This window comes from Panthera tigris, chromosome C1 (assembly GCF_018350195.1).
Source record: "Panthera tigris isolate Pti1 chromosome C1, P.tigris_Pti1_mat1.1, whole genome shotgun sequence".
Classification (NCBI taxonomy): domain Eukaryota; kingdom Metazoa; phylum Chordata; class Mammalia; order Carnivora; family Felidae; genus Panthera; species Panthera tigris.
Genome location: NC_056667.1, coordinates 217519095 through 217535127, shown reverse-complemented (window position 1 = coordinate 217535127; position 16033 = coordinate 217519095). Strand labels below are relative to the sequence as shown.

The following is a 16033-nucleotide window of genomic DNA, read 5'->3' as shown; positions in this document are numbered from 1 at the left end:
TCTTTGGGTTACCCTTCATTTCACTGATGGGGAAATTGTGATCGAAAGAGAGGGGGATGTGCCAATTTTAAAGGTATTGGTCTTAGGAGTTGAGAAGTAAAGTTACGATTCTATAGAGGAGGTCACGAGAAGCCGGGTCATCTCCATTCCCCACCCCCCACCCCGGTCAAGTAACAGAAGAAAGCATATCGGGATGGGAAACTGGGTTCTAAGCACCAAGTGTCCACAGACCCCACGCGCTGAGCTCCCTCAACCACGGGCTTCGTACACATAATCGCAGGTGTCTGTTACTCTGAACCATCGAGCTGTACGAAAAGCAATACCGATATTCGAAGCAGGCAAAACACTGTTTTGGTTCAAAACGACTCTATCTTCAATTAACCATTAGAAGTTTCCTCGTGCCGGAATGAGGCTGCCTGCTGGCTTTCCCAGTTTCTGACTCAAGTCTCCTAGAGCAAGACCACCCTTAGTAGTCACTGAAGAAAAATCCCATTGTGACCTAGTTTACATCAGCATGAAAATCACATCGTTAATGTCGCTGTATCGCATTCCAAAACAAACATTAAATTAAGGCACATTTAATATAACTAAATTGCGTTCAAAGGTTTACCACTGAACCAAACACAAAATATGTTCCTAGAACAAACAAATATTACTTTAAAACAACCATGACTGAGTTTAGGGTTTGATCTCTCCCTCTCCTTTTCCCTCTCTCTCTCTCTCTCTCTCTCTCTTTTTCCTCTTCCTCTGTGTATGGCTCTAAATACTAAAACTTTAATCTCTACACCTCTTGGTGAATAATTTTTACAAATCGCGGGCTTTAGAATTATGTGTGTGTTTCACGCATGTCAGTGTAGATTTAGTATCTTAGTATCTTAGTATTTAGTATATTAGTATCAAGCTGGGTCTGTTTGGGGTAAATATTTCATAAAATTTATTTGAAAAATATTTTGTTTCTGAGGATAGGAATAAATACTGGGATTGATTGGTATTTCTCCTCTCAGATTTTCCGGGATTCCACTCTAAAAATTACAAGGAACCGCCTTCAACTCTACACTGGAAACACACAGGGATTCTACACATTCTGAAAACAAGTACAACAGACAAATGACATCAAGAAAAAAAATGGGCTCAAACCACATTTTTAGTTTCTTACCCCAAGACGAGGCATAATAATTCCTTCTATAATGTGCTTCTTTGGATATATGAAAAATTTTAAATTCTTGTGGAATATCTTTCCTTGAAACTTTTCATTCTGAGGTAACTGTAGATTCACATGAGGTTGTAAGAAATAATACAGAGAAATTCTCTTATACTCTTTACTTAAGTTTCCCCCAACGGTAACATCTTGCAAAACTATAATGTAATATCACAACCGGGAAATTGACGCTAATACAATTTCCACGACTTAACTCACATTTCACCAGTTTTACGTGCACTTGTGCGTGCGTGCGGGCGTGCGTTTCATTCCATACAACTTTATCACACGTGGACACTCAGGTGACCATGCGGAGTATCTTTTTAAAGAGTTTCTGTTTGCAGTATTCCATCTGGCCTTTACTTTTGAATGCATCCTGTCTGTATCTCTTAGGTTAGATTCTCCTTCTCCTTTATGGCTGCTTCTTGGCTACAGTAACTCACTCACCTCTTCTTTGAGTTTTATTGCCTCATTCGTGAACTCTTTGCTGGTGGAGAACTTTGTATTTGGTTTGCTTTCTGCAACACATTTATCCTTTCCCAGGAAGAGACACATACATAAACAGACATTCCAGCATGCATTCACGGAGTTTTTAAAGACACCAGTGAGAATAGATTAATATAAATACTAAGCTTAAAAACTGTCATAAAAGTTCAGCCTTTAAAATTGGCTTATTAAAATATTTGTTTTTTTTTTAAGCCCAGATTTAAACTAAACTTATGAGTTATAGTGCTCTGCTCAGAGAGAGTTTACGTTATGGTCTTTTTGCCAGGCTAGAGGAATCTGGCATCTGTAATGTCCGTCCGGAATAGAGTGGAACAGGGAAGATGGAAACTCCGTTCTTTCGGGCTCAAGACTTGTCTGAAAACAGTATGGTTGTCAGAAAACTTCAATAAAATGCTCTATTTCAAACGACCTCAAGCAGCCGCTCTCAAAGCCCCATCCCACCAGCCCCCGCTCCGGCCAGATGCATCAGGCAAGGTTGAAAGCGTAGCTTCAGATACTTAGACAACACCCACATCTCGGAGGTCAGCCCCCTATACTGCATCTTACTGACGGCTATTTTATAACAAAACATCACTTCTATTTCTGGGAGCTCAGTCTTTCGGTCCACTTCTTCTGATCAATCAAAAGCTCTCCTGGGATTCTGCACATACATTCTCCACGGGGAATTAATTTTGAGATCGGTTAGCATGCCAAATAGAGCAGGTAACAAACACCTCCAAGAAGGAAGTGCCCAAGAGGAAGGAACAGGCTTGCACACTTTTCAGATGGTGAGAGGGTCATACTCTGTTCTGCAAAGTGAGTACAAGTTCTCGGGGGGCAGGGAGCAGGGATAAAAAGTAGTTTGTTGAGTACAGTAACCTACTGAAAATCTGCGTATTGCACGAGTTAGGGAAGATGTTTTCTTTAATGACAAAGCAGAGAATAGGAAAAATGTCTGCTAATCGTCCCCTTCCTCCAAGCCAGGTGCCTCTGACCCTGCTTCTAATGAGAATACCAAAAATTTCTTTGGAGTTTTGTCCGATTCGATGAACCCAGCTGACCGTCCAAAGACACCTGATTTATTGTGTATTTGTGTGTTTAAATACCAGGCCAAAGAAGAAAGCGAGGGTAAATATTAGCACCAGCTGAACCCTCCACCATTTTCTGTGCTTCTCTTTATATCAAAGGACAATTTAGGCTTTTTATGGTTGCTGCTGTTCGTCTGGACACATGTGAAAGCATCTCATGTTAAGACATTAAAATCACACGCGATTTACTGAAAAGTCTAGAAACTGTTTGCTGATATAGATAACTAACACCCTGTCAGTTAAAAAGGTTACAAATAAATAACAAATGTCATTTAGCAACATTTCCAGGAAATCAAACCAATCATGATTGTATTTCTATTCACAGACAGTGTGATAAAAACAAACAAAAAATACAAAAACGCTTGCCTAACGAGTCTGATTAAGTAAAAACAAGGTGTATCTATAATTATTAGTGTATCAAAAATTTACACATGTCCCTTCTCTTCTCGTAGAGCGTGGTTATCTCCCTACAGAAACTGGTTTACTAGAATTAGCCTGTTACATCCAAGTATATAAAAATAAAAATACATGGGCCCCCACGTGATCATTTGCTCTCTAGCTGAATGTGTTATCTGTTATATTTTAAGCATTTTTCCCCCAAAAAATCAACACTTTTAATGAATAAGGTGCTGCCTTTGATTTTTATATAATCGTTACTTGTGATCTATGTCTGATTCTCTAAGTTGGAGGAATGTAATTATTTTTAAATGAATTTTAAATGATTTTACTAAATTTTTCATTAAGGTAATGTCTCCTGGAATATGCTTTCAATAATTTTCTGGAGGGAAGTCTTAATGATAATTCTGTTGACATTTCCCTTAAACAAAGCTATGCATGTATGTTTAACAACGATGACATTCCTCATCTGTTTGTCCTTTCTTCAGATGTGATGTAAACCGTGGATGGTATAAAGGGTAAATGGAATTAACTAATGGAAGCTCATAATTTAGGCAGCAAAACCCAGAATTAATGTATTAACCCCCTGTAGCATTTTACTGCTCAGCCAATCCAAACTTTCTTCCCTAGAAAAATATGTGATTGAGAAACTTTCCATCTGTTTTTGACAAAGATACGAGACGATGCCCGTGTTATTCTCCACTAAAAATCCTTTTTTAAAAAACCTATAAAACAATCGTTATCTTAGGGGGCTGTTTCAGCAAAAGAATTTTCAGTGGCACAGAAATAAGAACTTTTTAAAAATCCACCTGTGCTGGATGGGCCTTGCGTGGCCACAGCAAAAACATTTGGAGATATTAGAGACCCACATAAAAAAAGAAATAGATATGTTTGGGAGCACGGGCGGGGGCACGCTCAGGATTAATCTAAATTCCTTCTGTGTGAAGCAGAGACTTAGAAAAACACTGCGAGATGAACAATGAACACGAAACCGAAGCATACGAGGTAGTGAGGATTTCTACCCTCCCCTCCCCCAATATATCTTGCACCCTCCCATTGCCCAAGAGGGTCCTTTGGAAGGGAGATGCCCACCGGCCTCACCGAGCCTTCTGGAAAGGACGGCGCCTCCGGAGTTAAGCTGGTCTAAAGGGACTTCCAAGGTGTCTCCTGAAAGGGAGCCGGTGCAGGGCGCCCTGAGCGCTCTTCCGGAGCAAACCAGAATTTCCAAGGCTCTGGGCGGCTGCGTCCCCTCCGCCTCCTCCCGCGCGGGGCCTGGCCCGCCCCGCCTGTCCCTTCCCGCAACCCCGCTTCCCAGCCCGGCCCCGTCGCGCGACGCTGCGAGGCCGGGACGCAGCGCGGGCAGAGCCCCGTCCCGGACTCTCCAGGTTCAAGGCTGGAACCAGAGGCTCCCGGCTCCACCTGCCTGCGGGCCACGGGGTTCCGACCCCCCCCCCGGCCCCCCGCCCGCCACCGCCTCGTCCAGGGCCGCCCCCGGCCCAGGCGCTGCGGTCTCGGCGCCCCGGTCCCGGCCCTGTCCCCCGCGCTCCCGGGCAGGGCCGCCCCGGGCTGTCCCGCCGCAGCGGCCCCGGAGCCGCCGGCGCAGGACAGCGTCCTCCCGCCCTCCCCGGGACAGCCTGGCCGCCGGCCCGCGGCTCTGCGCCCCTCCCGGCCGGCCGGGCTCCCGAAGTCCGCGAGAGCCGCGCGTCCGCACCACGAACGCGCCCCGCGGCTCCGCGGGCAGAGGGCGAAGCCGCCGCCCGGCGCAGCCCGGCTCCGGCAGCCTCCCGCGCGGCCTCGGCCCCGCAGGGCGCACCGGGCAGAGGCTTCCCGTCCCTCCGCCCCTGCCGGCCGCCCGCCCGCGGCTCCTCCGATGCCCTCTCCCCCGACAGTCACCCACAGGCGCCAAGGATGGGGAAGGACGCCTGTCACCGGCCGCCACCCCACCCCACCGCCGACTGACACCCGGCGGGGAAGTCTGCAAGAGGCCGCAAGGGTGCCCCTGGGACCCGGGAGCTTCCCGGCCGACCCCCATCTGCCGCCGCGAGTCAACACGCACCCCGAGCACGCGGCCGCGGGCCGCGGGGCCTCCCCGAGGAGGGCGGCACGGGCCGCCCGCCCCCCCACACCCCCTTCCCGCCCCACCCCCACCCCCCCACCCCACCCCCCCCCCGCCGCGGAGGGCGCCGGTCGCGCGCAGCACCTACCCTGGCGCGCGGGTCCGGACGTGGGTGGCGCGGCGCTAGTGGGAGGCCGACATGGACCACGCGCCCTCCATGCGCCACACGGAGAAGGCGTAGCTGAGGCGCTCGTGGGCCACGTAGCTGCAGCTGGCCATCTTATTGTCCATCTCGTCGCTCTGCAGGACCTGGTAGAGGAAGTCTATGTACCTGGCGGCCAGCTTGAGCGTCTGGATCTTGCTGAGCTTGTCCGAGGGCAGCGTGGGGATGATCTTGCGCAGCGCCGCGAAGGCCTCGTTCAGCGACTGGGTGCGCTGGCGCTCGCGCACGTTGGCCAGGATGCGCTGGCTCTGCAGCTCCTCGAAGGACTGCGCGCTCGGGCTGCCCTTCCTGCCGCGCTTGCCCGGGGTCGGACTGCCATCTTCGCTCGACTTCTTGCTGTAGCGCCGCTTCCGGCCGAAGCGCTTGGGCTGCCTCTCGAGCTCCTCCTCGCTGGTGCCCAGGCTGTCCACGGGGGACACGGGCGAGCTGGAGCCCTCCTCCATGGCGCCCGCCCGGCGCGCTTGGGGCTGGGGGCGGGGGGCGCGGGGCGGGGGGCGGGGGGGGGGGCGCCGGGCGCCGAGCGCGCGCCGCTGGCCAAGCCCGCGGTCGCCGAGCACACGCTCCCGGAGCTGCTGGAAAGGCTCTGATTTCAAGGCCGGCTCGTGCAAAACCGAGGTCTCCGGGAGAGGAAGTTATTCTAACTTTTTTGGAAACTCTAGCCGGGCTGGGTTGCTAAATAGTTGTCAGGAGCGAGGGCGGCGCGCTGATTGGCCGCGGCGGCCGGGGGCAGGACGAGCTCTGGGGCCTTCGCCGGCCGCCCCCGCCCCCCGGCGCGGCACTTTCAGTTTTGCCTCCCCCTTCGGCCCCGGCCGCGGCGGGCACCCCGGAGGCCGGGCCCTCTCGCGCGCCGCGCGCGCCCCCACCCCGGGATCCGACCACCCTCCGGCCGCCCGGCGCCCTGGGCATCGCGGACCCGCTTTGTCTGCCGCTTAACGTGCAGATCCGGCTCCGCCGAGGCTGCGGGATCTCCCGGGGGCGCGAGGGCGCGGGGGCGCGAGGGCGCGAGGGGCGCGGGAGCCGAGTCCTACCCTAGAGGCCGCTCCCAGGAGGTGAGGACCAGGCGGGGAGCCCCCGGGGGTGCCCCGGCCTGTGCGCTCCTTGGCTGCCCAACCCCCGCCCCCGGGCGCGCCGCGAGCCCGCGCGGCGACCCTCACCCTCAGCCCGGGGTGGAGGACGTGCGCGGCCAAGGGTCCCGGCGCCCGGACTACGGGCGTGCGGACACCCGGGAGCCCGCGGAGATGCCGCTGGCCTCGCGCGCGCCGCGGGAATCAGGCCACGCGCGCCGGCTCTGCCCAGGCTTTGTGTCCGCTGTGGTTTCCCACCCTGACTTTCTGGGGATCCCCGGCCCCGACGCCCTTTGCAGACCCTCCTTCTAAGTGCTTTCTCACTGGAGCGCCGCAGCCGCGAGCCTCTGCGGGAGCGCCCGGTGCCCACCGCGCCCACCTGCTCGGCCCTGCCCGCGATGCCGGGTGCGGGGCGGGGGCGATCTTCAGGCCCCTCGCGCGGGGTCCCAGCCTCTGCGCTCCCCTTCTGCTTCGCGCGCCGGCGTGGGGACGGAGGGCAGTGTGGGGAGCTGCGCCGCCTTCCCTGCGCCGGGCGCCTGCGGCCAGGAGGGCGCGGGGCGGCGGGAGCGCGGGGCCCGGCCTCGGCGGGCGACACCGCGGACCCCGGCCCCGCGCCATCTGGACGCCGCGCGCGGGCGCGTTTGAAGTGGTCCGGGGGGCTCTTTGTTCGCCAGGCCGCTCTGGCTCGGGGCCTGGAGGTGGTTTACGGCTTTGATGCCTTTGAACCTATTCCCAGGTGACCCGGGCTCAATTAGGCCCGGGCCTGAGCCGGGCTGTCAGGCAAGCCGCGTGATCAAGGGCGGGCTGGGCCCTTTTATTGAAGTTGAACTCGGGGCGGCGGAGCGCTGGGCCTCCGCGGCTCCTGGGCCGCCGGGCGGGCCGCGACCACCGCGTTAGGAAACCCGCGGGCCGCTCAAGGGATCATTTCCCTAGCAGTGAGCGGAGCAGAGGCCTGGGAAGTTCAGGCCCTCGCACAGAGGTGGCCGTTGGCAGTTTCTGACCCACCCGCTGGCTTCATGATCCTGTGACTGAAGGGTCCTGCCCAGTCGGCTCGCGCAGCCCCACCCCGCCAGACCGCCCCTTCCCCTGCTCTGGGAAGGCCCGCAGTTGATCTGGCTTTCTGTATCGTTCTCTAAACTTAGAAAGTAAATGTGAGGAACCAGAGAGGCCAAGAGGGAAGCCTGCTTCCCACCCGTCCTGCCGGCGCGAGGCACAGGCTTTCCAGGGCTTGCTGCTCCTTCCCAGACTCGCCTTGGACCCTCTGCCTGGCTCACCGCAGGACCTCAGCGATCTGCTGCCCTTTTCCAACTCCATGTGTCCCTACGTCTGGGGAGGCCAAAGACCCAGGCCCCCGTGTTGGCCCAGCTTAAATCAGCCCCGTGACAGACTCCCCACGCTGGAGGCTTCCCAAGCTGGAGACGGCAGATCCTGACCTTGGAGTCTGCCCCGCCCCCCGCCCCCATCTCTGTGTCTCCTCCTGGTGATCCGCAGCAGGACACCTTCTAGAAGTCAGGTCTAAGAGTCAGTCATCTGCCTACATCGCAGCGGTAACCCAGGCAGGCTAGAGGCACACTGACAAAGGGCTGAAACCTAACGTCCACGCCACACATCCCGTATAGGCAAGAGTCTCGTTTCAAAAATGGCCTTAAGAACATCCCCCTGAGACATCACTCAGAAGCGCCTCTGACCAGTGTTGGTGGTCATTCTGTTTCTACCATTTCAACGTTCTGTTTCTACCATTTCAACACTTCCTCCCCGTGCATGTGGCAGCTGGGTGCCCACTCTCCTTCCATCGTTCTTCTGTTGCTTCTCAAACTGCGGGGCATGGCAGGCCAAGATGACCTTCCTCCGACCTTGGCAGGCCCTGGGCTGCAGGAGCACTCTGGTGGCATGTGTAGGGGGAGGAGGGCCGTCCACTCTGCCCAGTCCTGTAGTCTGGTGCTGGATGTGTTTGGCTTTGCTGGGCAGCACAGTGTGTGGTCCCCTGGATGCCTAGAGTTTGGGTGTGAGCATCAGTTTTCAGGAGGGAGCACAGCAGGCGTGGCCCTGCCAGGGCAGCAGACCCCGGATTCCAGGGTGGTTCTAGAGCCACTGTTTTCCGGGTGCAGTAAGGCAGGAGCCCCAGTGCTGCGGCACGATCTGGAAGTGAGCTCGAGCTCTGCCCCGAGCCTGCTTACTCAGCTCCCTGGCAGGTTTAGCGTGGCTTCTGATAAGTCACTTCCCGCGTGGACCAGCCAGTGCAGGCGGGGCCATTCTCTACAAAGGAGCCCTGCCCGAGCCCCCACCCCCCCACCTCTGGACTGGGGTCTGGAAGGGGTGCACTAGGGCCCTCCCCAGGACGTGCGGGTTCTTGACAGCGTTAACGTTCACTTGTAATGTGGGCCAACGTTGTCCTTTGACACACCTGTGTGCCTTTAAGATCAAATCAAAGTTGTTCTTGCAACAAACTCACCTTATGAGTTTTTTGTCTTGGGATATACACCACGTTTCAATAAAACGCCACAGTGGAAATAAATGGCATAAATAGAATGGGAGAGAGAGAACAGGGTGTCGGGGTCTGGGACACAAGCCACGTTCTTCCGCATAAACTTTGGTTTATAAATTTGACTTTGGCATCATACGGATGTTTTACATAGTTATAAAAAAATTAAATCAGAATGAAAAATATTTTTTAAAAAACCCTAAAAGTCGAAAGCAGAATCAGACAATGTAGACGATTTTGTATCATCTCTGGGGCTCCCCCGGGGCACAGGAATCACTGAAGGTGGCCGTAAACACGGGAGTTGACTCTGTAGCCCTAACGGCATACACTGCAAAGGCAAAAAGGACTTCAGGTGTCCTCAGCGTTCATGTTTCTGGTGACAATATTGCTGTTGTCATTCTGAACCCGTGAGCTAACGCCCGTCACCTGGTATGTTTCCGTCTGTGGGAATCAAGATCTCCAGCCTAAAAGAAAAGAGATACAAATATGAAATGAAACAAATTAGGCAAGAGTGTCCCATGTTGGAGTATCAGTATGAACTCGTGATGTGTTATCTCTGAAACAGTGCATTTCCTGACCCTGACCACTGGAAAGACCTAGAAAGGTTGATCCATCTGGTGGCAACGAGAGCCACGAGGGCTCAGATAGTGTTCTCTCCTGGAAGAAATGGCTGACTTCAGGTGTGGGGGAAACATGTGCGAGATGAGCGGAGGGTATCTTCCTGTGCCAGAAAACACGGAAGCGGTCACGGCAGGACTCGGGAATGCGTCGAAAGAGGCCTCCATTGGCCAAAGATAGTGCCGGGTAGGCATCGGTGAGAGCAAAAACTGTGACGGGCAGAAACACAGCAAATGGTAAAAATCCATGCGTGTATAATGTTAGTCAAATAAAAGACTTACTGGCCATCTTTGGCCGGTGATGGGAAATGCAGTCATGATTCTGGAAACTGGGGAGTGAAGGAAAAGAGGCAGCACCTAGCCAGGCTTTCTTACCAAATCACACTTCAGAGTAACAAAAGCTGATGAGCAAAGTCCTTCAGATGTCCCCCAGATAATAAATGAGGGTGGAACAGTAGGATTATTACATCATCAGTTTGCAAACCTCATCCATGCCAACCAACATGAGGGATTCCTACCAAATCTCCAGCCTCCGGACTCGGCGGCCAGTGCCCAGGAATCCAGCGCAGGCTCCTGGGACAGGTTAAATGGTGTCACACAGATGCAGTCCGGTCTGACGCTCCTGTTCTCAGAACCCCAAAAGGGCCTGTCTCACTTTTTGTAAAAGCCTGTGGTTACCGCGATCCGGAAGGCTGGTCAGCGTGACAGTGATAATGCCCTGTCACCGCCCTGATATCCTGTCCTGGGGCTCGGGCTCACTCCACCCCTGTCCCCACACAGCACCTGGACTCTTGCGTGAGCCTACCTGGAACTGTCCGCCCCGGGACGGCCACCTGGCTGGCTTCCTCACAGCCTTCAAGGCGGCATCGTTTCTACTGTCACATGGTGAACCGTGCACGAACTTAGCAACTGAACATGCCGCCCCTTGCCTTCGCCCCACCTGAGCCGGCTGGCAGAGCGCACTGTGTTCGGCTGGGTGGGTTTTGTCAGCCCTGCCTGGGGTCCCCTCGTGCCCCTTGCCTGAGACGCTTTTGGTCACAGATCCGCTTGAGAGGCCGTCAACTCTGCTCTCTCCAGGTGGCTTCCACAGCAGGTGGCTCCCACCCATTCTCACTGTGTCCTCGGGACTCACCCACAGCGTTCTCCAGCCTTTGCCTCTATGGAATTTGCCGATCTGCCCCTGAGCTAATGTCAATTACACGGCCAAGCCCAGATTCAAGAGTTTGACTGAAAAGTTGATTGGCAGCTCTGTGTGTGTGTGTGCGTGTGTGTGTGCCTCTGTGTGTCTGTGTGTAGGTGGGGCCCTGTGCAGGTGTGTGTGTGTGTGTGTGTGTGTGTGTGCATGCCTGTGTGTGTATGTGTGTATGTGCCTGTATGCATGCCTGTATGTGTGTGCGTGTGTGTGTGTGTAGGTGAGGCCCTGTGCAGGTGCGTGTGTGTGCGTGCTGGTCAAGGAGCCTGTTCTCGCTCCTAGACTGACTCTAGGACAATCAGCTGGGGGCCCAGTCACATCTGGGGGGCCCCGGTATTCGTCACTGTTTCCTTTCTCTCCAGAGAAGCATTCTTCTACCTCCTGCCCTAGAGCCTCGGCCTGGGCTCCAGGGCCCTGGTGTGCAGGAAGGGAAAAGGCCCAGGCTGAGCTCCGGCCATTCAGAATGTGGATTTTCACACATTTGCCTGTTTTCAGTGCAGACCCTCCCACTTCCTCTCCTCTCAGCACCGCCTGGCACCCCCATCTGAGCCCTGTCTGCCTTCGATTCTCCAGGGTCACATCCAGCTCCCTCCAGGGTTGGGGAGAAGGCCTGCCCTGGCCTCTCAGGAAGGGCTGGCGGTGGGGGGGGGGGGGGAGAATCCAGCAGACACATCTGCTCTTGACATTGGCTGAGAGGTGGGGATGCTTCTGAGGGGGGCTCAGCCAGCTCGCTCTCCGGGCTGTGCCCTCCACCTGGGCTCTGGTCTCTGTGGTCCACTGAGTCAGTCGACACTCCTCCTTCCACCTGCCCAGACAAGCCCGCTGTGGACTCCTCTCCTGTTTTCTTTGCAATCTGGGTTTTCGCCTTTTCTGTTCCTTTAGCCCAATTTATAGGGATTTAAGGAGAAACCAGAAATAATATGCGCAAGCTGTTGTTTTCAGTTGGAAATTGCTTGAGATCATTGTTTAGGAGCTAAAATGCAGGTGCAGAGAGCAGGAGGCAGGAAGCTTGGCCCTCTTCCTGCACACCTTGCAGGGTTCCAGGGGGCCTTGGTAGCCAGGTTGCCCTGGGTCCCTCGGCCTCCACAGCTCTGATCGGCAACTATTCCCTGCCGATCCCTTCAGGATAGGAGACCCGGTGACATGCAGCAGGCTGGGGCCAGAAGCGAAACCCCACCTAGCGACCCAGGCTGTGAAAGCCAGCCCCTCCCTCCCCCATTCTATTCCACCGACAGGCACTCGTGTGCCCAGTGGTGCTGGGTACCCTCTGCCCCCACCCAGGCCTGCCTCCAGGTCCTGCCAGAAGCCTTGCAACTGCATGGATTTTGAGGTTACCACCCACTGTTGTTCTAGCGGAGGCTGGATTTAATTTCACTTAACTTTAATTCACGAATCAGGAAGGCATGCTGTCCACCCCCCAACTCCCTTGCAAGAAATGCAACTAAGAAATGCAAGTCCTGATTATCCGAATGGAGACCTCATCTCCGTGGTTTAATATCATGTGAATAGAAGTTTGCTCAAGTAGTTAAGTTCTCACCGTCCCGCCCTGTTTGTTTTTAACCTTCAAATTTGTCGTTCACATCTTCTGCCTTCCCTTCTCCCTCGCCCACCCTGGCCCCAGCCTCTCCTCCCCAAACCTCGCACTTTCAGACGGAGACCAGCAGAGGCTGTTGACTGATGGATGGACAGAAAGTAGGACTCGTGGGGGACGGCTCCCCTCACCCCTGTACTCTGGTTACTCCCTAGTAAGAGCATACACCTCGTGGTGCACTGGAGGAAGAAATTAACAAAATACAGGAGATTATTTATTCAGTGCCTTTAAATTAAGTCTCACTCTGTGTTTAATAGGGTGCTAAGAAGTGCAGTAGGAGCCACGTAAACAGAGAGTGCATGCAGAGTGCAGCCCCGTGAGGGGCGTAGAAGAGAATGAACCAGACTGCGGAGAAGCCTGGGCGAGTGGGACAGGTGGGCGTGGGGAGCCGGGAAAGACATCAGCAGAGGTGGAGTAAGTTGGCCATGAGAGGAGAGAGAAGTGCGTTCAGACAAAGAGATAAAAATGTGTCAAGACCCAGAGGGGTGAAGCGCGGTGGTGTCCCTGCAGTGGGGATGTCCCTGTGGCTGAGAGCTCAGGGGCTCAGTGGCCAGTACTCCTTGGCCGCAGGTGATAAAAATATACCCCAAACCTGCTTAACAAAAAAGGAATCTGTTGGTTCACTACTGAGGAAGCTCAGGCTCAGGCTGGCTTCAGGCTTAGCTGGATCCAGGAGTTTCAATGCTGTTGTGTCTCTTCTCCTTCTGTCCTTCAGCTCTGCTTCCCTCTGTGTGAAGCTCGCTCTCTCTTGGTACAAGAGGGGTCGTCCTTTGTGCCCCAAGATGACGGGGGCACGTAGGGTCATATCCTCCAGGAACAGCAATGCTTATTAAATATAATCTTCCCTCTTGTTCCAGCAGAGAAGTCGGGCACGGGACCCTGACTGGCTGGGCTTTCCCCATGTGTCCTGGGGCCTGGGAGACCTGATAAACCAGCTGGGTTGTATGCTTGCTGTCATGATGGGATGGGACCAGAAGGGCAGGTTGGGGGCCCCTGTGGGTGGGGGAGTTCCCACTGGGAGAGACGAGGGACCCACAAACAAGGGGAGTCCGCTGTGGTGTGCAGAGGCACCACAGAGGAAGCTTGAGTGAGGCCAAGCTCTCAAGGGTCTCATAGGACCAGCTACTGAGTTTGGATTTCCTTGTGGAGGCAATGCGAACCAAAGGAGGGGTCTAAGGAAAGACGTCATGACCAGCTTTTATTATGGGAACAGCTGAAAGATAACAGCCGACTAAGAGGCTGTTGCAAAAGCCCAGCCAGCCTACCAATGAACAGAGGAACCAGGGAACCACAGAACCATGGAACTGGGAAAACAGGAACCAGCGAACCATAGAACCACAGACCTGGGAAACTAGGGAACCATAGACCGTAGGACCAGGGAACAAGGGAGCCACAGAACCACAGAACTAGGGATCCATGGAAACATGGAACCACAGAACCATAAAACCCGGGAAATAGGGAACCACGGAACCACAGAACCAGGGAACTGAGAAAGTGAAGAAGGTCAGGGCCGAGGTGGGGCAGGGGCAGGGCAAAGGAGGGTTTAAGAGGGAGAAGCTGCAGGATTTGACTTCTGTCACCATGATTCTGAATCCCCCCAAATTAGGTTTGGAATTAAGCAGGGAGGTTCCATACACCCATTTCTCCTCTTGCTGTCTATAATTATGCTTCTGTTTTGAGATACACTCGTTAAAAACTGGAATCTAAACTTTATCGTGTTAGGAACGATAAACACACACACATACACACACACGAACACACTCACATCTACACATGTGCACACACATTCACACTCATGCACACACACACGAACTCTCTATAATCCCGTCTTTCCTCTCTGGCCCAAGTTTATCGTGATAAACTACTTTATCATGTAAGGAAAAAAAGTAAAAACTCAACCACAACCAGGCTGGGCAGAAGGGCAGAAACAGAGCGGGATGGAGAGGAGTTAGGATTCTGCTTTCTGTCCACGACCAGGGGATGGCACCCTTTCCTCTCCATGGGACTCAGTTTCCCCTCTTGTGAAAAAAAAATGGGTTGGGTGAATGATTCTCAAGGTTTCCTTAACATAACGACGTCTAGAAACTGAAATCTGTTTGGGAACTTAAGCTACGTGCCACACTCCGATATTTAGCGGTGTTTTAGAAAGGGTGGGGGGCGCTTCCAAGCCTTGGGGAGTGTGATTTTCCTTAATCTGCCTAAATAATGTGCAGGGGAGCTTTTGGTGACCGCACATGCCCTGACCCCTCATAAAGTCCCTGCCCCATTGTGGCCTGGCCATAAACTTTCCTGAAAAGGTCATGTGAATTTATCGTCCCGAATACTTTATAATTAGAAATTATGGTCTGTCTGCCACACGACACTTTTGAGCTCTGGCAGATCTTAAATTAAGACCATATAAACATTTTAAAATGTCCTTCAGAAAACTTTCAATTCATTCGTTGAAATTTTTACTTAAGTCCTGAACACCTACCGAAATAAACATATAGGTTTGATCTTCAGTGTTTTAAGGACTAAACTTGCCATCAAACTTGTCTGTTAAAACTCTGATGATATCTTGAACATAAAAACACATGGAAGGAGTCTGTCCGGGGGATGGCTCTGGGTGCATGGCAAATTTCTCTTTTATGGAGGTCACCAGAGCAGGGGGAGCCGCGACGCAGAGCTCTCCCAAGGGACCAGGACAGAGAGCAATTGGATGTCCGCGTTTAAAGAAGGAAACGCGTGTGTGTACTCGTGTGTGCATGTGATTGTGTATTCGTGTGTGTGCACGTGGGAATGTGTGTGCACGTGGTTGTGTTCACGTGTGTGTGCGTGCACATGTGAGTGTGTTCGTGTGTGCATGTGTGTGTGCATATGCATGTGTGCATGTGATTGTGTATTCGTGTGTGTGCATGTGGGAATGTTTGTGTGCATGTATGCTCCTGTGTATGTGTGCATGTGCATGTATGTGCATGTGATTGTGTATTCGTGGGAGAGATGTGTGTGTGTGTGCTCGTGTGTTCGTGTGTGTTCATGTGTGTGCACATGTGTGCATGTGAGTGCGTTTGTGTGTATACGTGTGTGCATGTGCTTGTATGTGCATGTGATTGTGTTCGAGTGTGAATGTGTGTGCACATGTGTACATGTGAGTGTGTTTGTGTGTGTGTGTGCATGTGTGTGTGTTTACGTGGGGATATGGGGTGAGACATAACTTCTCTAGGCTACACATTTTTCAACGTTTTTTTTTTTTTTTTTTTTTTTTTTTATTTATTTTTTTTGGGACAGAGAGAGACAGAGCATGAATGGGGGAGGGGCAGAGAGAGAGGGAGACACAGAATCGGAAACAGGCTCCAGGCTCCGAGCCATCAGCCCAGAGCCTGACGCGGGGCTCGAACTCACGGACCGCGAGATCGTGACCTGGCTGAAGTCGGACGCTTAACCGACTGCGCCACCCAGGCGCCCCTAGGCTACACATTTTTAAAAAGACTGTTCATTATTCCACTTGACTCCATTTTCTGACTTTATTTCTTTATCTTCCCAAAGAAGGCGAATAAGTAACAACCCAGGAGCCCCCTGGAGGGAAAAGGGGGGTGGGGGGCACGGGAAGTGCTGCGGGGCTGTGAGACCCGCCTGGTCCAGGCTTCTCTCTGTAATCCCG

The 16033-nt window shown here is 53.5% G+C and overlaps 1 protein-coding gene and 1 long non-coding RNA gene across 4 annotated transcripts in view; both read right to left on the bottom strand.

Moving 5' to 3' along the window:
- The window catches only part of TWIST2 (twist family bHLH transcription factor 2), a 50020-nt gene extending 44130 nt beyond the window's left edge, over positions 1–5890 (bottom strand). For all 3 annotated transcript variants that reach the window (XM_042997791.1, XM_042997792.1, XM_042997793.1), the window contains exon 1: positions 5373–5890. In XM_042997791.1, coding sequence (XP_042853725.1) covers positions 5408–5890 — 483 coding nt within the window. In that variant the 3' untranslated portion in view covers positions 5373–5407. The remainder of the gene's footprint in view (positions 1–5372) is intronic.
- Positions 5891–9088: 3198 nt separating this feature from the next.
- LOC122241502 lies at positions 9089–10097 on the bottom strand. Its single transcript, XR_006221672.1, has 2 exons — positions 9986–10097; positions 9089–9457 (listed from the first exon to the last, which is right to left on the bottom strand). It is a non-coding gene; the product is annotated as an uncharacterized LOC122241502 (long non-coding RNA).
- Between the last annotated feature and the right edge of the window lie 5936 nt (positions 10098–16033).